Genomic DNA, 21,712 nt, shown 5'->3' with positions numbered 1-21,712 from the left:
GGTGGAGGGGAGGAGTAGGAGATAAGGACTGCAGGGCGTATGAGTGGGTTAGAGGAGAGGGGAGGGGAGTTGGAGGAGTAGGGACTGCATGGGAGTCTGATGGGTTAGAGGCGAGTGGAGGGGAGGAGTTTATAGGACGCAGGGAGTATGATGGGGTTAGAGGAAGAGGGGAGGGAAGGGGAGGAGTAGGACTGCAGGAGTAATGATGGGGTCTAGAGGAGGGGGAGCGGGAGGAGTACGGAACTGCAGGGAGTATGATGGTGTTAGAGGAGAGGGGAGGGAAGGGGAGGAGTAGGACTGCAGGGAGTATGATGGGTTAGAGGAGAGGGGAGGGGAGGGGAGGAGTAGGACTGCAGGGAGTATGATGGGTTAGAGGAGAGCTTCTTTTTTTTTGGAGGGAGGGGAGGGAGATTAGGACTGCAGGGAGTATGATGGGTTAGAGGAGAGGGGAGGGAAGGGGAGGTAGGTAGGAGTAGGACTGCAGGGAGTATGATGGGTTAGAGAGAGGGGAGGGAGGGGGAGGAGTAGGACTGCAGGGAGTATGATGGGTTTAGAGGAGAGGGGAGGGGGAGGAGTAGTACTGCAGGGAGTATGATGGGTTAGAGAGAGGGGGAGGGGAGGGGAGGAGTAGGACTGCAGGGAGTATGATGGGTTATGAGGAGAGGGGAGGGGAGGGGCAGGAGTAGGACCTGCAGGGAGTATGATGGGTTAGAGGAGAGGGGAGGGAAGGGAGGAGTAGGGACTGCAGGGAGTATGATGGGTTAGAGGAGAGGGGAGGGAAGGGGAGGAGTAGGACTGCAGGGAGTATGTGGGTTAGAGGAGAGGGGAGGGAAGGGGAGGAGTAGGACTGCAGGGAGTATGATGGGTTAGAGGAGAGGGGAGGGAAGGTGTTTACTCAAAACAGATACCCTTCCTCCCTTCCTGTAAGGCACTCAGCCCAACCATGTTTTAGGCTGATAACGCTTTTCATCAACTTTAAAGGCTACATTTACACAGGCAGCCCAATTCTGAGATTTTTTTTCTTCTAATTGCTCTTTTGACCAATCACATCAGATCTCTATTTCAGAGCTGATCTGAAAAATATCAGAATTGGGTTGCCTGTGTAAATGCAACCAAAGAAATGAATGAGATGCCATTTTCATAAATTGGTTTTGTTAATGATATAAGCCTGTGGTTTTGTTAATGATATAAGCCTGTGGTTTTGTTAATGATATAAGCCTGTGGTTTAGTTAATGATATAAGCCTGTGGTTTTAGTTAATGATATAAGCCTGTGGGTTTGTTAATGATATAAGCCTGTGGTTTAGTTAATGATATAAGCCTGTGGTTTAGTTAATGATATAAGCCTGTGGTTTTAGTTAATGATTTAAGCCTGTGGTTTAGTTAATGATATAAGCCTGTGGTTTAGTTAATGATATAAGCCTGTGGTTTTAGTTAATGATATAAGCCTGTGGTTTAGTTAATGATATAAGCCTGTGGTTTTAGTTAATGATTTAAGCCTGTGGTTTAGTTAATGATATAAGCCTGTGGTTTAGTTAATGATATAAGCCTGTGGTTTTGGTTAATGATATAAGCCTGTGGTTTAGTTAATGATATAAGCCTGTGGTTTTGTTAATGATATAAGCCTGTGGTTTTGTTAATGATATAAGCCTGTGGTTTAGTTAATGATATAAGCCTGTGGTTTTGTTAATGATATAAGCCTGTGGTTTTGTTGCTCTCTCTCTCATACGCCCATCCTTTCCTTCTCTGCTCCTAGCTCCGTCCAGTAGGAAACCTGGGGACGCTCTCATCATCTCCGACATCAAGAAGGGCAGCGTGGCTCACAGGTAAATACATCAATCAACCAATCAACCTGCTCACAGGTAAATATATCAATCAACCAATTAACCTGCTCATAGGTAAATACATCAATCAACCAATTAACCTGCTCACAGGTAAATATATCAATCAACCAATCAACCTGCTCACAGGTAAATACATCAATCAACCAATTAACCTGCTCACAGGTAAATACATCAATCAACCAATCAACCTGCTCACAGGTAAATACATCAATCAACCAATCAACCTGCTCCCAGGTAAATACATCAATCAACCAATCAACCTGCTCACAGGTAAATACATCAATCAACCAATTAACCTGCTCACAGGTAAATACATCAATCAACCAATCAACCTGCTCACAGGTAAATACATCAATCAACCAATCAACCTGCTCACAGGTAAATACATCAATCAACCAATTAACCTGCTGTCGTGTCTTTGGCTATGCCGGATTAAGTGATATGACATGCTAACTTATAAAATTATTTCTCTGTAATTAATATTACCTGATTAAGCTAATCATGTAAATGTAATTAACTAGAAAGTCGGGGCACCACAGAAGAACGTTTATAGAGCTGTTATCTTCTGAATAAACTCTTAAAATACTTAGTAATATTTTACATCGATAGCAGTCAATCTAATCTTATTTTCAATCTCATCATGAAAGTTATAAATTCTTGGTTATCTTCACGAACCCTGGCTAACAAGTTGAATCAGCAATACAAAATTGGGTTTAATTATTTATTTACTAAATACCTAACTAATCACACAGAATTACAAATACACAGAATTCATATGATGTCATACAGAAAATGTCCTGGTGGACTGAGCCTGTATCATGGCTGGTTACACAAAGGAAAAGGGGGTTGGGCTTGAATGAAAGAGCGGGAAGATTTAGGAACACAGAAACAGCAGCTATGCTATCGTAAATACATTATCTTATGCATTCTAAATTACCGCCCATTTGGAAAAGGAAAATGCAATAAATATTTACTCTGAGCTGCGCTTCGGTAGATTGGTCGTAGATGCTGGCCGGGTTGGCCAACAGATCTTCCTGTTGTGTAGTGGAAGAATGTCAATGGTGGTGGTATCTTCGTCTGGTTGTTAGACTGGATCCGTCGTCCGTCCTTTCCTAGCCCACGTTAGCAGCGGCTAACTCAACGGCTAGGAAGTATCACTTCTGTAGTGAATAAGCTCAAAGTTCATACCAGTTCATACCATAGCTCACGCCGAGGTTGGCTTAGTTCTGTTCTTGATATGTGTCTGTCCTTATAACGTAGAGGCTGCAGTCCTCCCGTACTGGAACCCGGAATGTCTTTTCGTCAAAGACTTATATAGTGGAGAGGGGGAAGGAGGGGTTTCATCGTTTATAACCCCATGTCTCTTCACAGGGTTGGCCACTGATCGGCAGGGCACTTTCCCTATGAAAACCCAATTCTCTCATTTGGAAGCTAAAATTACATTTAATCTCCTAACAAACAATTTCAATATCAAACATTTCAATTGCATAACAATTCCATGTGACTCTGATAACTAGAGAGTGTATACTTTCTCCGGTACAGTTTATGTCGTCCTGCCATCAATCATAATGTCTCAGATAACAATGAACTGACATACATACTCATTACGTTATCAAGCATATTTCCAACTGGTTTTATTAACAAAAGATGGTTCCTTTTCCCCATTTGTTTGATGTTCCCAGACTCTCTATATTTAACACAGGCTATTCCAGTCCTTCAGTAGGGTCAGAGAGAGAGGGGAAGGGAGAAGGTATTTATGGGGGGGTCATAAACCTTACCCACAGGCCAACGTCATGACAGTCCCCCCATGTTGGGTTCAATCTTGCGATTAACCTGCATGTTGTAAACCAACATAAAAATGAACGTGGGTTGTCCTGGTTGTGGATCATCGTTGTGGTCCCCATCTGGCGGTCGACCCGGGTAGGGTGTCTGCAAATGAAGAAGTCCGCTCCAAGGCTGTGCAGCAGATGTCCAGTTGGTGGTTGCTATTGCAGTCCCCCCTCTGGTGGTCGACCCGGGTAGGGTCTCTGCAAATGAAGATGTCCGTTCCATGACTCGGCAGCGGATGTCCGGGTTGGGATCGCCGTTCCGGACCCGTCGTCTGGTCGTCCAGACTGGAATATCTGGGCAGTAACTTAGGCAGAGGTTAACAACGCACACACACTCATGAAATATATCATTACATTTCCTCCCAAATGAGCGGCGTTGTGGCACTAACTGATGGTTGTATGGGGGAGTTGTTTATGGCTCTATCACTTTCTATGTGCCAAAGAAAATGAAACAAAATTAATGAAAGCATAAACAAAACAAAATAGTTATGCCACCTTAATCATCTAATTGGACTGTATTCTATCTACGTCCATGGTCTTGGCAAAATGACCCTATCATGGCATTGTCTGTCATATCTAGGGCTTTCCTAATTTGCGGGGGTGGCGCTTAGGGTACTATCCTAAGTTGACAACTATATGATAAGTCTACAGCTGTGAGGCACTAGTTTTGGGCAGTCTACAGGATGACCTATGGACTTCTGGTTAGAAAACTGGTGAGTGCTGTAGAGTCAAAGGCCTAGAAGTAAATGTTCAACTTTACTAAGGCTGGTATTTTGTTTGGACCCTTAAGTGATCCTAGCATAAATCCTAATTGGATGTTCCGTTGTGCATGCGCGTTTATGCTTACACAATCGCGCATGTCAAGGGAAGATAACCAAGTATCCTGGCAGATTACAACTTGTTCAGAATGAGTCTGACGTAGTCAGGTAATTTTCAGGTCAATGCCTGGAGGTCAGTCAGAATTGGTGTCAAGGGAGTCTGTAGTAGTTTTCTACAAGTCACGGTGTCTTCCACTATTGTAGTGGCGGTAGGTATGAAGTCTATTTCATAGCTATGTTATCCACGGAGGAGCTAACCTCATGACGGAAGTACTCTAAGTATTAGACCAGTCGTACGTGGTGTGATCATGGTTCATGACTTCTAATAACTTTTCTCCTGAACGGAGGGTTCTATTTATTAGTGGCATGTGTTAACCATTGGAAGAGTGCACTGGAGATTCCCTTCCCTGTGTTGCACTCTGAGTGACTCCTATGTCGCTATTATCAATAGCAATTTAACTTGTGAGGTTACTAATCCTCTTACTGAGTGTTGCTGGACTGACTGTGGTATTGGTACTGGTATTCAAGGGGTCCAGTTGTCCTACCGATTTATTCTGAAATATTATCTACCGGAACACATGATTGGAGCATATTACTAGTTGTATTGTAGTTGAACCTACACATGGCAAGGAATGATTATTGTTGCCATTTGTTTTGGAGGTGGACAAGTCCACTGGACTTCCTTTACGACCAGTGTGGTACACCTCAGTACTATCTTAGATGTGTTCTAAGATAATCCCCGTCTAGGGGCCTGTCTGCTCCTCACTGTTCTCATAGGGGAGTTTACAACTAGATTTGATTTATGCTCTGGCGGCCTCGTACGGTGTTGTCCGTAGTCTCGACCCCCCCACCGGCCTCGATGAGGCTCATCATGGGTCTGGGCTACTATTCCCCCCCTTTGTGTCTCGGGACCCCCCCACCAGCGGGTGGTGTTGGTGTCCGAGGCGCAAACGAGAAGGTCGGACCCTATGTACGAGTTGTCAGTGGCCGCGTTATTATGAGAATGGCTGTAACCTTTCAACCAAATCTCCTGGTGTTTGTGCTTCAACACCCTCAGTGGCTGTCGAGGTCTGTCAGTCACCACCGCGTCCGCGTGTGGCAACCTCTTCAGTACCTGCAAACTGAGACGAGGATATCGGTCTGTGATATCGCAAAGTGTTTCACCAATGGGAGTCATCGGGTCAGTTGCTGGACTGACGCCATTAGTGTCATTGTAAGGGGTGACAGTCCCCAACAAAGCAGAAGGTGTATCATCGGAAGCAGAGTGTACTCTGCGCATCAATGTTTTTCTTGCTGAGACGGCCGCAGTGCTTGCGGAAGTGTCCGAAGGGCCAGAGAAGTTCATCTCAACTACCGTATTGCACGACTGCAAGAAGGAGGGAAGTTGCTCATTCACAGAGACAGCTGGCTCGAAATCATGAAAGGAATGGTCAATCAGATTGGCTGATGGAATGTGTCGAGATATCGTAATATCCCCTTGGATCGGATTCTGCACCAAGAGGTTTCTACACGTCTTTTCCCCAAGGGGTGCTTTTGACAGATACCCCTCGTGAAGGACTGCGTTGCAGCTAGCGTTAGGGGAAGACAGTGTGGTCAGTGGAGAAGGCACTGTGGCCTGTGACCATACCTGGTTGGTTTTCCAATCCATCAATGGGAGTAACCGATCCATCAAGTCTGCTCCAAGTAGCAGGGTTACAGTTTCGAGGCTGGTAACATACACAGGATGAACGAGCGATACGTCCTGGAAGTGTAGTTTCAGCATGACTCTCAATGTGAGAGGCGAGGTAGTCTGAGTGACCCCTCGAAGTGTAGTGTCGCATCGTTCCACTTTTAACCAACGTTTAGTTGGCTTCAAAGCCCTTTTGAGATCATCAAACAATGTTTGAGAGATGAGTGATATTGTCGCACCCGAATCAATTAGCGCATGACAAGCTAAGCAGTCCTCCAGGACTGTTTCCAGGTATGGCCGTTTAGATTCGTGGTTAGTGGACATATTCCCCACAAAGTGGAGTGGTCGTTCGCAACGACGTGATGTGCCATGTCTGTTCAAGATGGAAGCAGATTGACTTTTCCGATTTTGAGTGGGCTTGGCTTTAACTAAGCGTTTGACCTTTACCTTCGCAACTTTTGTATCGGAGTCTATAGACCGAGCCCGGGGGCTTGTTTCTTGATCAAGCGGGCCCTGGATAGGGTCTTGAATGAGAGCGGGAGAAATTTGAACTTTAACGTCCTTGCTATGGGTGTTAATTCCTGCGGACCTGGTGTCCGGTAATTCCCCATCTAGTCCTTGTGACTTATCTTTTACCCTTTTCTCAAATTGTTCTCGCTTTAGTTCTTCCCGTAGTGGGACTTCTGGAGAACATTGGTCTACGTTTTGATCGTCCTTCAACCCTTTGTTACCCTTGTGTTCTGACACTTTGTGTGGGTTGGGTACAGGAACGTAGCGAACAGGTCGATTGTAGCGGTATGCGTTTTGAAGGCGACGTACTTTACAGTTATTTCGACCGCAGCGGTTATTGGAATCATGGTTTCGTGGTAGAAACTGTTGTTGTGCGTCAGCTCTCGACGCTCCAATACCTGATAATGCACCCTCTAACTGGAGTGAGTGCTCCTGGTCAAACTTCAAAACCGAGTGGTCAGGGCTCTTAGCGTTGCGAGCTTTTGATGCCTCAAAAGCTGTGCTTGCAAGCTCTCTGAGTTGTAAGATAGGCAAGCCAACGTGGGCTGCAGGGCCCAAGTAGGTAATGAAGGTGGGATACATGTTCGACAGAAACATTTGTTTGAATGGTAACAGCTCTTCCATTCCTGTTTCTGTGAGTAGGCCAAAGTAAGCTGAACGAAGCCTATGATAGAAAGCTTGTGGGTGTTCGTTTCGAGCTTGTTTGACCGTGTTAGCCAGTGAGCTATCGTGTTTGCGAGTCGCAGAACCACTGAATTCTAATTTCAAAGCTGTGGCAAGTTTAGTGTAGTCATTTAGCACGTGTTGCTGTTGTAGACGAATGAACCTTGTCACGTGTCTATTTGACGTTCGCTTCAACAGGTAAACCCTGTCAGAACCCGTAGCGTTCGGGTAGCCATCCAACGCGTCCTCTATGTCAGCTAGGAACGTCTCAGTATCGTTTGGCTGACCTGGAATGGGGTCAAAGGTGGGGAAATTCTTGACGAGTTTGTCAAGGTATTCCGCGCCAAGCGGGCGGAGAGGGTTGGCTTCATCCTGTGGAGAGATTGGGGCCGAAAGGCCAAGAGAGGAAGCCAAGCTTTGGCTTTGTTGGCCAAGAGGAGAAGACTGAGGGACACATGATGGATGCAATGTCTGAAACCTATCGTCATCACTCCTTTGAGTACCGGACTCCGGTTGCTTGGATGGGTAGTCATGCTGTAGAGCGTGACTATTCTGGATTTCCTCCAGATGGTACCTAAGGGTGGTCTTCTGCTGCATTGCAGAGTCCACTTGAGCGCTTAGAGTACCAATTTTGGACACGTGAGTGTCACACCTGCTCCTTTCGGTCTCAAACTTATCTGTCATGGTTTGCAGATAGAGGTCTCGAGTACGGAGCGAGAGATTCAGTGATGAGATTTCCTCTGCTTGCTTAGAAATCAATATTTCCATCCTCATCACCTGAGTTCTCTCATCATTCAATTGGTCAGCAACTTCAATAAGTTCTGCTGATTTATCATCCAACTTTGTCATTGTGTTCATTAACTGATCGTCTTTGGTCTGCAGCGCTTTGAGGAGCACCGTGTTATTTTGAGTAACATTCAACAAAACAGCATGCATGTTGTCAAGTTGAGCGCTCCTGTTTGTAGATAACTCTTCAGATTTATCTAGTTTGGCGTGGACATCATCGTATTTAGTTTTAGCTAAATCGAGTTGTTCCTGTAGCCTATGATTTTGTTGAAGAGCTTGTGCTCGTTCATCGTCATAAGTATTTGCAATTACTTTTAATTGTTCCGATTTCAAACGCAGTTCCTCGACTAGCAGAATGTTTCCATTTCCTGCTTTTGTCAATAGTTGCTCAGTTCTCTCCACTTGTGCCCTCATGTTAGCCATGTCTTGCACGTGCTTCAGCTGTGCACTGTGGTATTGGATCGATGCCAACCTTTGATGGCGATACATAAGTGCTAAAGTGGAGAGAACCGTCACAAAGCCTGTGTTTGATGGTTGATTTTGGACAGCGTTCGCAATTTCGGCTGATTTTTCACTAATGGCATAATTAGGGTTGGTATCGCTGCTGAGGTCAGAGATCAATCCTTTTATGGGTGGAGGTTCACTAATTAGTGGAGTAGTGGTGACCACCTCCTTTGGTAGCTTGCACATTATTAGAAAAATTTAGAGGAAGAATGTAACTATTTTTTTTTTTCAATGTTTGGGTTTGGAATTCATTGGAAGCTGCAAAGACAAGTTTAATCTATTTATAGATGTTGACGAACCATCAGTACTGTACCAGTAATGTGGAAGTTGGATGTGAATGAATTTGCAAAAGCAAATTGAATGAATTAATCAATGCCAATGATTAATCCTACCTGGGTAGGCTATCTGGGTATTAAACTTGAGTTAACCTGAGATTGCTTCATCCAGGTTAATCTGGGAAGTTTAAAAGTGTCTCATTTGATTGCAAGAACATTAAGGTATGTTCAACAATTTAATTTATTAAATTGAATGAGATGATAATCCGTGCCATCTCCAGTGATTGGATATCATAAGTGTAAACAGTAGATTAAATGTTGGGAACACTTCCCACTATGGTACACTTCTTCCTTGGGCCGAAGCCACATGGGATTCCCGCTGGGGCGGGACTTCTGTCAGTACTGGATTACTGAATGGGTTTTGCAAAAACCAAATTTTACTGATTGATCAATTTTAATGATAAATCAAACCTGTATAGGCTATTTGGGATTTAAACTTTAATTAACCTGCGAGGTTTATTCATCTAGGTTAATGTGGAAAAAAAAAAATTACAATGTCTCATTTAGAAAACTCATCAATTTGGATAATTTTTTTTTTAAAAGATCCACTTGAGAATGTAAATCTGGCAATTTCACTTATTAGTTCAACTGAATAAGACATCGATATCCGTCTGGATATCATGAGTAACGACTTGAGTGTCACCTGACTAATTCTAATTGAAGGAAAGTACTGGTGACTCTCATAGGGGAGTCTGCTGGCACACGTTGAAATCAACGGAAGTACCCAGGGCAGGACTTTCGTTCCGCAAGTCGGATGAATTACCATGTGGCACAAACAAAATGGCTGTTTTCCCTTTTGTTAGTTTAGCATCTCGAGCAAGCTAATGCTACTTGATGCCTGAAAAATGCTCACATAGGATTCCCTTGGCAAGGGAAAGGTTTTACTTATAACGTATTATGTTCAAAACCTTTTCGGCGATATTTGACGATGTTTTAACCGGAACTCGCGGTAAACAACAAAATGCACCGTGGTCTCCTCGCATCGAAACGCGAGAGACAGACAAAGAGATACTTATAAACTGGTCAAGCTAATCTCTCCTAAATTTCAATCGGCTGGGTCTTTGTCCTCGCTCGAGAAATTAATAATGACCTTGCCAACACGCGTCTGAAACGCGCGAGGCAGAAATAGCCCAGCGTTTGGCCAAACGCGCTATTTATCAGATAGCTTTATCAGCCCTCATACAGAACTGTATAGGGTATGCTACCCACTGACTACCTCAGAGCACAACACTGAGGCGATTCTCCAGAGCACACACTCACCAATAATTCCGATCTACAATTCCCATAATGTATATAATCAACTTGGTATATTATGTAATCTGTTTTTCAATTTTATATAGGCTGAATCAAAATGAAAGCTTCATCCTATTTTAGATTCCTCGCACGGGGGCTCCATTATGTCGTGTCTTTGGCTATGCCGGATTAAGTGATATGACATGCTAACCTATAAAATGATTTCTCTGTAATTAATATTACCTGATTAAGCTAATCATGTAAATGTAATTAACTAGAAAGTCGGGGCACCACAGAAGAACGTTTATAGAGCTGTTATCTTCTGAATAAACTCTTAAAATACTTAGTAATATTTTACATCGATAGCAGTCAATCTAATCTTATTTTCAATCTCATCATGAAAGTTATAAATTCTTGGTTATCTTCACGAACCCTGGCTAACAAGTTGAATCAGCAATACAAAATTGGGTTTAATTATTTATTTACTAAATACCTAACTAATCACACAGAATTACAAATACACAGAATTCATATGATGTCATACAGAAAATGTCCTGGTGGACTGAGCCTGTATCATGGCTGGTTACACAAAGGAAAAGGGGGTTGGGCTTGAATGAAAGAGCGGGAAGATTTAGGAACACAGAAACAGCAGCTATGCTATCGTAAATACATTATCTTATGCATTCTAAATTACCGCCCATTTGGAAAAGGAAAATGCAATAAATATTTACTCTGAGCTGCGCTTCGGTAGATTGGTCGTAGATGCTGGCCGTGGTTGGCCAACAGATCTTCCTGTTGTGTAGTGGAAGAATGTCAATGGTGGTGGTATCTTCGTCTGGTTGTTAGACTGGATCCGTCGTCCGTCCTTTCCTAGCCCACGTTAGCAGCGGCTAACTCAACGGCTAGGAAGTATCACTTCTGTAGTGAATAAGCTCAAAGTTCATACCAGTTCATACCATAGCTCACGCCGAGGTTGGCTTAGTTCTGTTCTTGATATGTGTCTGTCCTTATAACGTAGAGGCTGCAGTCCTCCCGTACTGGAACCCGGAATGTCTTTTCGTCAAAGACTTATATAGTGGAGAGGGGGAAGGAGGGGTTTCATCGTTTATAACCCCATGTCTCTTCACAGGGTTGGCCACTGATCGGCAGGGCACTTTCCCTATGAAAACCCAATTCTCTCATTTGGAAGCTAAAATTACATTTAATCTCCTAACAAACAATTTCAATATCAAACATTTCAATTGCATAACAATTCCATGTGACTCTGATAACTAGAGAGTGTATACTTTCTCCGGTACAGTTTATGTCGTCCTGCCATCAATCATAATGTCTCAGATAACAATGAACTGACATACATACTCATTACGTTATCAAGCATATTTCCAACTGGTTTTATTAACAAAAGATGGTTCCTTTCCCTATTTGTTTGATGTTCCCAGACTCTCTATATTTAACACAGGCTATTCCAGTCCTTCAGTAGGGTCAGAGAGAGAGGGGAAGGGAGAAGGTATTTATGGGGGGGTCATAAACCTTACCCACAGGCCAACGTCATGACAGTCCCCCCATGTTGGGTTCAATCTTGCGATTAACCTGCATGTTGTAAACCAACATAAAAATGAACGTGGGTTGTCCTGGTTGTGGATCATCGTTGTGGTCCCCATCTGGCGGTCGACCCGGGTAGGGTGTCTGCAAATGAAGAAGTCCGCTCCAAGGCTGTGCAGCAGATGTCCAGTTGGTGGTTGCTATTGCAGTCCCCCCTCTGGTGGTCGACCCGGGTAGGGTCTCTGCAAATGAAGATGTCCGTTCCATGACTCGGCAGCGGATGTCCGGGTTGGGATCGCCGTTCCGGACCCGTCGTCTGGTCGTCCAGACTGGAATATCTGGGCAGTAACTTAGGCAGAGGTTAACAACGCACACACACTCATGAAATATATCATTACATTTCCTCCCAAATGAGCGGCGTTGTGGCACTAACTGATGGTTGTATGGGGGAGTTGTTTATGGCTCTATCACTTTCTATGTGCCAAAGAAAATGAAACAAAATTAATGAAAGCATAAACAAAACAAAATAGTTATGCCACCTTAATCATCTAATTGGACTGTATTCTATCTACGTCCATGGTCTTGGCAAAATGACCCTATCATGGCATTGTCTGTCATATCTAGGGCTTTCCTAATTTGCGGGGTGGCGCTTAGGGTACTATCCTAAGTTGACAACTATATGATAAGTCTACAGCTGTGAGGCACTAGTTTTGGGCAGTCTACAGGATGACCTATGGACTTCTGGTTAGAAAACTGGTGAGTGCTGTAGAGTCAAAGGCCTAGAAGTAAATGTTCAACTTTACTAAGGCTGGTATTTTGTTTGGACCCTTAAGTGATCCTAGCATAAATCCTAATTGGATGTTCCGTTGTGCATGCGCGTTTATGCTTACACAATCGCGCATGTCAAGGGAAGATAACCAAGTATCCTGGCAGATTACAACTTGTTCAGAATGAGTCTGACGTAGTCAGGTAATTTTCAGGTCAATGCCTGGACACCCCTCCACTAAACTACACTATGAATGTTGCTCTGCACACCACTCCACTAAACTACACTGTGAATGTTGCTCTCCACACCACTCTACTAAACTACACTATGAATGTTGATCTCCACACCACTCTACTAAACTACACTATGAATGTTGATCTGCACACCACTCCACTAAACTACACTATGAATGTTGATCTGCACACCACTCTCCTAAACTACACTATGAATGTTGCTCTCCACACCACTCTACTAAACTACACTATGAATGTTGCTCTCCACACCACTCCACTAAACTACACTATGAATGTTGATCTGCACACCACTCTACTAAACCACACTATGAATGTTGCTCTGCACACCACTCTACTAAACTCCACTATGGCAGAGTCACATATAAATATATGTATTTCTGCAGTATAGTATATTGTGTTTGATGCAGTGGATATTAATCAGTGGTCTATGACCAGGCTCTGTGGTCACTCAGCTCTGGGCTGGGACCGGTCATGAGCTCATCTGCATAATTCCAATTTTCTAGATCAAAACAGATAATGTATTGTTCAGTGGCCAGGCTCTCTGCTCCATGGTACGATGTTCAGGGGCCAGGCTCCCTGCTCCGTGGTACGATGTTCAGGGGCCAGGCTCCCTGCTCCGTGGTACGATGTTCAGTGGCCAGGCTCCGTATTCCGTGGTACGATGTTCAGGGGCCAGGCTCCCTGCTCTGTGGTACGATGTTCAGTGGCCAGGCTCCGTATTCCGTGGTACGATGTTCAGAGGCCAGGCTCCCTGCTCCGTGGTATGATGTTCAGTGGTCAGGCTCCCTGCTCCATGGTACGATGTTCAGTGGCCAGGCTCCCTGCTCCGTGGTACGATGTTCAGTGGTCAGGCTCCCTGCTCTGTGGTACGACCCCCAGGGGGCCATTACCCCACATAATAAAAAACACCATGAGACAACAAACACAATGGTTAGGACACTCTGACTGTACCTCCCAACTGAAGTGGGCCAGCTTGACGACTGAGTCGCTAGCTAACTAACGGATGTTATTCTCGTTGTGGGAGGCAGCGGACAATCAATTAAATCCCCCAAAGTGGAAACGGATCGTGAAATGTCTGTTCACTACTTTACACAGAGAGAGGGAATTCTCAGCTGAGGAAGGGGGGGTAGGTGGGTAGAGGAGCACACAAATACACACACACACACGCGCGCGCACGCACACACACACACACACACACACACACACACACACACACACACACACACACACACACACACACACACACACACACACACACACACACACACACACACATGCACACACACACACACTACAGACAGAGATGTAGTTTAAGCCCCTCCTCCTTCTGGAGTACAGTAACTGGACTGGATGGTCTCTGTGTTTACATCCAGACCCGTTACCAAGGCGACGCAGCATTCTGTTTACCACCAGGGCTCTCACTAATTAGCCCACATTCTGTCTCTGCCCTCGTTTTGCCAGGCTTTACGCAACCAACACATATGTTTACCTTGTCTGCGGCCCAATTGGCACCTATTCCCTATGGGCCCTGGTCAAAACTAGTGCACTTTATAGAGAATAGGGTTCCATTTGGGACACAGATCTGGTAATTATGCTGAGAGGAAGATGATAGGAATTGGGTTATGCACTAATCAGTGATTATGATTCTCTCCCCAAAGCACCCAGTCCTGTTATACCTAGGTATTAGTTACCCCTGTCAAGGAGACAGAGGAAAGGCCCCCAGTCCTGTTCTATCGAGGTATTAGTTACCCCTGTCAAGGAGACAGAGGAAAGGCCCCCAGTCCTGTTCTATCTAGGTATTAGTTACCCCTGTCAAGGAGTCAGAGGAAAGGCCCCCAGTCCTGTTATATCTAGGTATTAGTTACCCCTGTCAAGGAGACAGAGGAAAGGCCCCCAGTCCTGTTATATCTAGGTATTAGTTACCCCTGTCAAGGAGACAGAGGAAAGGCCCCCAGTCCTGTTCTATCTAGGTATTAGTTAGCCCTGTCAAGGAGACAGAGGAAAGCACTGGGGAGTTATGATGTGATTCTAGTTTACATTCTGCTGCTATAGTAGAGAATTTACGTTTATCAACGTTTTTCTATGCTCTTGTACTAGGGTATTTACCGTAACGATGACCTAGCTTTCAGGTAAATTGGGCAGGTGTTGTCCCTTATACCTTTCAGGATTTAGACATTTTGGACATAAAAAAAAAAAAAGAGAGATTATTGGTCATTTTAATAATGAGTTTCTTTCTCTGGATTACATTGGAATATGAATGTTGTTCCAGAATGAGGAATGAGGACAACTGAACAGTATTCTGTATTCTGCCTCATAGTGAAGGGAGGGAAGGGAGCCAACTGATGACTGCTTGTACTGAATTCCAAATGGCACCCTATTCCCTATGTAGTGCACTATGTTTGATCAAAACTCTATGTTCCCTGGTCAACAGTAGTGCACTACATAGGGAATAGGGTGCCATTTGGGACTTAGTTCTTGTTATTGATGCTCTACATTCACCTCACTGCATTTGGCCCATTTTAGCAGCCTGTCAGGGCTGTGAGTCTCATTTCAGCAGCTTGTCTCTGTCAGGGCTCCTGTTAACAGGTCTCTGTGAGTCTCATTTCAGCAGCTTGTCTCTGTCAGGGCTCCTGTTAACAGGTCTCTGTGAGTCTCGTGTCAGCAGCTTGTCTCTGTCAGGGCTCCTGTTAACAGGTCTCTGTGTGAGTCTCATTTCAGCAGCTTGTCTCTGTCAGGGCTCCCGTTAACAGGTCTCTGTGAGTCTCATTTCAGCAGCTTGTCTCTGTCAGGGCTCCCGTTAACAGGTCTCTGTGAGTCTCATTTCAGCAGCTTGTCTCTGTCAGGGCTCCCGTTAACAGGTCTCTGTGAGTCTCATGTCAGCAGCTTGTCTCTGTCAGGGCTCCTGTTAACAGGTCTCTGTGTGAGTCTCATTTCAGCAGCTTGTCTCTGTCAGGGCTCCCGTTAACAGGTCTCTGTGAGTCTCATTTCAGCAGCTTGTCTCTGTCAGGGCTCCCGTTAACAGGTCTCTGTGAGTCTCATTTCAGCAGCTTGTCTCTGTCAGGGCTCCTGTTAACAGGCCTCTGTTTGAGTCTCTGACAGAGTTAAACATGCATTACATCTGCGTATCTGTCTATGGGGGGGGGGGTAGGATTCTGTCTGTGTGTTGGTGAGAACTATGACCGTGTTCAGGATGTGGACATGAAGAATAATGGATGTTTCCACACATGATCATTCAGATCAGGGTTTATGGTGTGAAAGAACAGCATGTTAGCAACACTGAAGTGGTGTTGTAACCAACGTACTATATGAATACACATTGACACATATAATGGTCCACACTGTAGAATATAGGTTTGAAGCCCGTCCCGTCCACCTGTAAACCCTGGTCTGTGTGTTTCTCTCCCCAGGACTGGTACTCTGGAGCTGGGGGACAAGCTGCTGGCCATCGATAACATCCGCCTGGACAACTGTTCCATGGAAGACGCTGTTCAGATTCTCCAGCAGTGTGAAGAACTGGTCAAGCTCAAGATACGCAAGGACGAGGACAACTCAGGTAGTGCGTACACACTGGACACACACACACACACACACACACACACACACACACACACACACACACACACACACACACACACACACACACACACACTGGACACACACACTGGACACACACACACACACACACACACACACACACACACACTCACTGGACACACACACTGGACACACACACACACACACACACACACACACACACACACTGGACACACACACACACACACACACACACACACACACACACACACACACACACACACACACACACACACACACACACACACACACACTGGACACACACACTGGACACACACACACACACTGGACACACACACACACACACACACACACACACACACACACACACACTGGACACACACACACACACACACACTGGACACACACACACGCTGGACACACATGCACTGGACACACACAGGACACACACACACACACACAGGACACACACACACACACACACACACACACTGGACACACACACACACACTGGACACACACCACACTACACACACACACTGGACACACACACACACTGGACACACACACACACTGGACACACACACACACTGGACACACACACACACACACACACTGGACACACACAGGACACACACACACACAGGACACACACACACACACACACACACACACACAGACTCACTCATCAACACACACACATCATTAGTGGTGTGTATCTCCCTGGTGGCAGCAGTGGGTCTTCCACCAGTACACATACAGATGGGTCTGCAGCCCAGTTCAGTTCAGATCACACACACAACCTCTCTGTTAGTCAAAACCACTGAACCAACCTCTCTGTTAGTCAAAACCACTGAACCAACCTCTCTGTTAGTCAAAACCACTGAACCAACCTCTCTGTTAGTCAAAACCACTGTACCAACCTCTCTGTTAGTCAAAACCACTGTACCAACCTCTCTGTTAGTCAAAACCACTGTACCAACCTCTCTGAAACAACCTCTCTGTACCAACCTCTCTGTTAGTCAAAACCACTGTACCAACCTCTCTGTTAGTCAAAACCACTGAACCAACCTCTCTGTTAGTCAAAACCACTGAACCAACCTCTCTGTTAGTCAAAACCACTGACCCAACCTCTCTGTTAGTCAAAACCACTGTACCAACCTCTCTGCTAGTCAAAACCACTGAACCAACCTCTCTGTTAGTCAAAACCACTGTACCAACCTCTCTGTACCAACCTCTCTGTTAGTCAAAACCACTGTACCAACCTCTCTGTTAGTCAAAACCACTGTACCAACCTCTCTGTTAGTCAAAACCACTGTACCAACCTCTCTGTTAGTCAAAACCACTGAACCAACCTCTCTGCTATTCAAAACCACTGAACCAACCTCTCTGTTAGTCAAAACCACTGAACCAACCTCTCTGTTAGTCAAAACCACTGAACCAACCTCTCTGTTAGTCAAAACCACTGACCCAACCTCTCTGCTATTCAAAACCACAGTCCTTTTTAGATATAATTCACCTGACCAGGACTGTCATACCTAAAACAAAACATGTGTGAGTTAGCACTCACTCCAACCCATCTCTACAGCCCTAGGATCTAATTACCCATACACATGTTCCTTCCATTTCCAGGAAATGGAATACATGAATCATTTATCAAAAATAGCAACAGAAAAAAATACAAATAAATCAGCTTCAATTGTGAGCCGTATTCAATGATTCATTCCTCCCAGTCTCCCTGACTGAATGATGGAGTTGATGAAGTCAATATGAAGTCTGACAGAACAGCAGGTGGAGACAGAGCCAAGACCCTGAAGGCTTGACTGATACTAATTAAGAATGAGTAGAACTTTAACTGTAGAATTAGAGCTACAACAGAACGGCTGGGTTTACACGGGCTTTTTTCTTCTTCTCACTAATCAGATCAGCGCTGAAAAATGATTTGATGTGAAAAGATCTGATGGGATTGGTCAAAAGACGGGCCTTCCAAAAGAATTGTGCTTCCTGTGTAAACCCAGCCAACTAGAGAGAACACAGTCCTTCCCACCATCCTGTTTCCTGAAAGAGTCTTCTCAGTTTACCCCCTTAAACTGTTGCAATGCAGCAGGAGACCCCACGGCCAATCATCACAGAGCTATTACTCTGTATGCATATTAGGCTTAGATTAGTTTAATTGGAACAAATGAAACGCTCTGTTTGTTCAATCAGACCACTAACAACCAACGCACCAAATCCCCCCCCTCACCACCAGGGACGTGATGAACCAATCGGCTCACAGAGGGGGGCAGAATCAAACTGACATCCATGTTTACTGATACATCTATTTCCACGTCTCTCCAATGGCACCCTATTCCCTTTAGAGTGGCCCTATAGGCCCTGGTCAAAGGTAGTGCACTATAAAGGGGAAAAGGGTGTAATTTGGGACGCGCCCTATGTGTCTAGTGTCTGTTTTGTTCCTTTAGTTATTTGTTTGAACGCAGAACTAAATATTTCTAATTGAAGTTGTAATGGAACAGAGATAATCAGGTTACAGATCTCACTTCACTGGTATTACTAATGCAGTCAGAGTGTTTAAACAACACACACACACACACACACACACACACACACACACACACACACACACACACACACACACATCCACAAAGAATTTCCATACTAATGTATCTGTCACTTTAGCTATATGTCTCCTGGCTCCCACCACCCATAGTCACTGGGAGGAGAGTTAAGGGTTTCTCCTCCTGGCTCCCCTCACCACCCATAGTCACTGGGAGGAGAGTTAAGGGTTTCTCCTCCTGGCTCCCCTCACCACCCATAGTCACTGGGAGGAGAGTTAAGGGTTTCTCCTCCTGGCTCCCCTCACCACCCATAGTCACTGGGAGGAGAGTTAAGGGTTTTACCTCCTGGCTCCTCTCACCACCCATAGTCACTGGGAGGAGAGTTAAGGGTTTCTCCTCCTGGCTCCTCTCACCACCCATAGTCACTGGGAGGAGAGTTAAGGGTTTCTCCTCCTGGCTCCCAGCACCCATAGTCACTGGGAGGAGAGTTAAGGGTTTCTCCTCCTGGCTCCCCTCACCACCCATAGCCACTGGGAGGAGAGTTAAGGGTGTCCTCCTGGCTCCTCTCACCACCCATAGTCACTGGGAGGAGAGTTAAGGGTTTCTCCTCCTGGCTCCTCTCACCACCCATAGTCACTGGGAGGAGAGTTAAGGGTTTCTCCTCCTGGCTCCTCTCACCACCCATAGTCACTGGGAGGAGAGTTAAGGGTTTCTCCTCCTGGCTCCCAGCACCCATAGTCACTGGGAGGAGAGTTAAGGGTTTCTCCTCCTGGCTCCCCTCACCACCCATAGTCACTGGGAGGAGAGTTAAGGGTTTCTCCTCCTGGCTCCTCTCACCACCCATAGTCACTGGGAGGAGAGTTAAGGGTTTCTCCTCCTGGCTCCCCTCACCACCCATAGTCACTGGGAGGAGAGTTAAGGGTTTCTCCTCCTGGCTCCTCTCACCACCCATAGTCACTGGGAGGAGAGTTAAGGGTTTCTCCTCCTGGCTCCCCTCACCACCCATAGTCACTGGGAGGAGAGTTAAGCGTTTCTCCTCCTGGCTCCTCTCACCACCCATAGTCACTGGGAGGAGAGTTAAGGGTTTCTCCTCCTGGCTCCTCTCACCACCCATAGTCACTGGGAGGAGAGTTAAGGGTTTCTCCTCCTGGCTCCTTCCACCACCCATAGTCACTGGGAGGAGAGTTAAGGGTTTCTCCTCCTGGCTCTCACCACCCATAGTCACTGGGAGGAGAGTTAAGGGTTTCTCCTCCTGGCTCTCACCACCCATAGTCACTGGGAGGAGAGTTAAGGGTTTCTCCTCCTGGCTCCCCTCACCACCCATAGTCACTGGGAGGAGAGTTAAGGGTTTCTCCTCCTGGCTCCCCTCACCACCCATAGTCACTGGGAGGAGAGTTAAGGGTTTCTCCTCCTGGCTCCCCTCACCACCCATAGTCACTGGGAGGAGAGTTAAGGGTTTCTCCTCCTGGCTCCCCTCACCACCCATAGTCACTGGGAGGAGAGTTAAGTCAAGTGTTAATGAACTAGAGTGAACAAGAGTCAGTCCATCTGTTCTGAGAACTGTGTTATCCTAGCTCTCCCACTGTAGGGACTGCTAGGTCTTTCTCTGGTGGCAGACAATCTCTCTCTCTACCATCTCTACCTTCTGATGTTCCTATTAGACAATCTCTCTCTCTACCATCTCTACCTTCTGATGTTCCTATCAGACAATCTCTCTCTCTACCATCTCTACCTTCTGATGTTCCTATCAGACAATCTCTCTCTACCATCTCTACCTTCTGATGTTCCTATCAGACAATCTCTCTCTCTACCATCTCTACCTTCTGATGTTCCTATCAGACAATCTCTCTACCATCTCTACCTTCTGATGTTCCTATCAGACAATCTCTCTCTCTACCATCTCTACCTTCTGATGTTCCTATCAGACAATCTCTCTCTCCCATCTCTACCTCCTGATGTTCCTATCAAATCAAATTCAAATCAAATGTATTTATATAGCCCTTCTTACATCAGCTGATATCTCAAAGTGCTGAACAGAAACCCAGCCTAAAACCCCAAACAGCAAGCAATGCAGGTGTAGAAGCACGGTGGCTAGGAAAAACTCCCTAGAAAGGCCAAAATCTAGGAAGAAACCTATAGAGGAACCAGGCTATGAGGGGTGGCCAGTCCTCTTCTGGCTGTGCCGGGTGGAGATTATTACAGCACATGGCCAAGATGTTCAAATGTTCATAAATGACCAGCATGGTCAAATAATAATAATAATCATAGTAGTTGTCAAGGGTACAACAAGTCAGTAACACAAGAGTAAGTGTCAGTTGGCTTTTTCATAGCCGATCTTTGAGAGTATCTCTACCGCTCCTGCTGTCTCTAGAGAGTTGAAAACAGCAGGTCTGGGACAGGTAGCACGTCCGGTGAACAGGTCAGGGTTCCATAGCTGCAGGCAGAACAGTTGGAACTGGAGCAGCAGCACGGCCATTTGAACTGGGGACAGCAAGGAGTCATCAAGCCAGGTAGTCCTAGGGCTCAGGTCCTCCGAGAGAGAGAAAGAAAGAAAGAGAGAAGAGAGAATTAGAGAGAGCATATTTAAATTCACACAGGACACCGGAAAAGACAAGAGAAATACTCCAGATGTAACAGACTGACCCTAGCCCCCTGACACATAAACTACTGCAGCATAAATACTGGAGGCTGGTCCTAACCCTGGCCCTAACCTCTGTCCCTAACCCTGGCCCTAACCCTGGTCCTAACCCTGGCCCTAACCCTGGTCCTAACCCTGGTCCTAATCCCTGGCCCTAACCCTGGTCCTAACCCTGGTCCTAACCCTGGTTCTAACCCCTGTGCCCTACCC

The 21,712-nt window shown here is 45.6% G+C and overlaps 1 protein-coding gene across 1 annotated transcript; it reads left to right on the top strand.

The window, feature by feature from the left end:
• Positions 1 to 1,697: 1,697 nt before the first annotated feature.
• Positions 1,698 to 19,305, top strand: LOC115184145 (glutamate receptor-interacting protein 1-like; the record flags this gene model as incomplete). The annotated part of the gene is made up of 3 exons (XM_029745135.1): positions 1,698 to 1,824; positions 16,159 to 16,311; positions 19,287 to 19,305. Coding segments are annotated over 3 exons (299 nt in total), but the record flags the coding sequence as incomplete, so codon positions are not given.
• Between the last annotated feature and the right edge of the window lie 2,407 nt (positions 19,306 to 21,712).

This window comes from Salmo trutta, unplaced genomic scaffold, assembly GCF_901001165.1.
Source record: "Salmo trutta unplaced genomic scaffold, fSalTru1.1, whole genome shotgun sequence".
NCBI classification, from domain to species: Eukaryota; Metazoa; Chordata; class Actinopteri; order Salmoniformes; family Salmonidae; genus Salmo; species Salmo trutta.
This window is presented reverse-complemented; position numbering and strand designations above follow the sequence as displayed.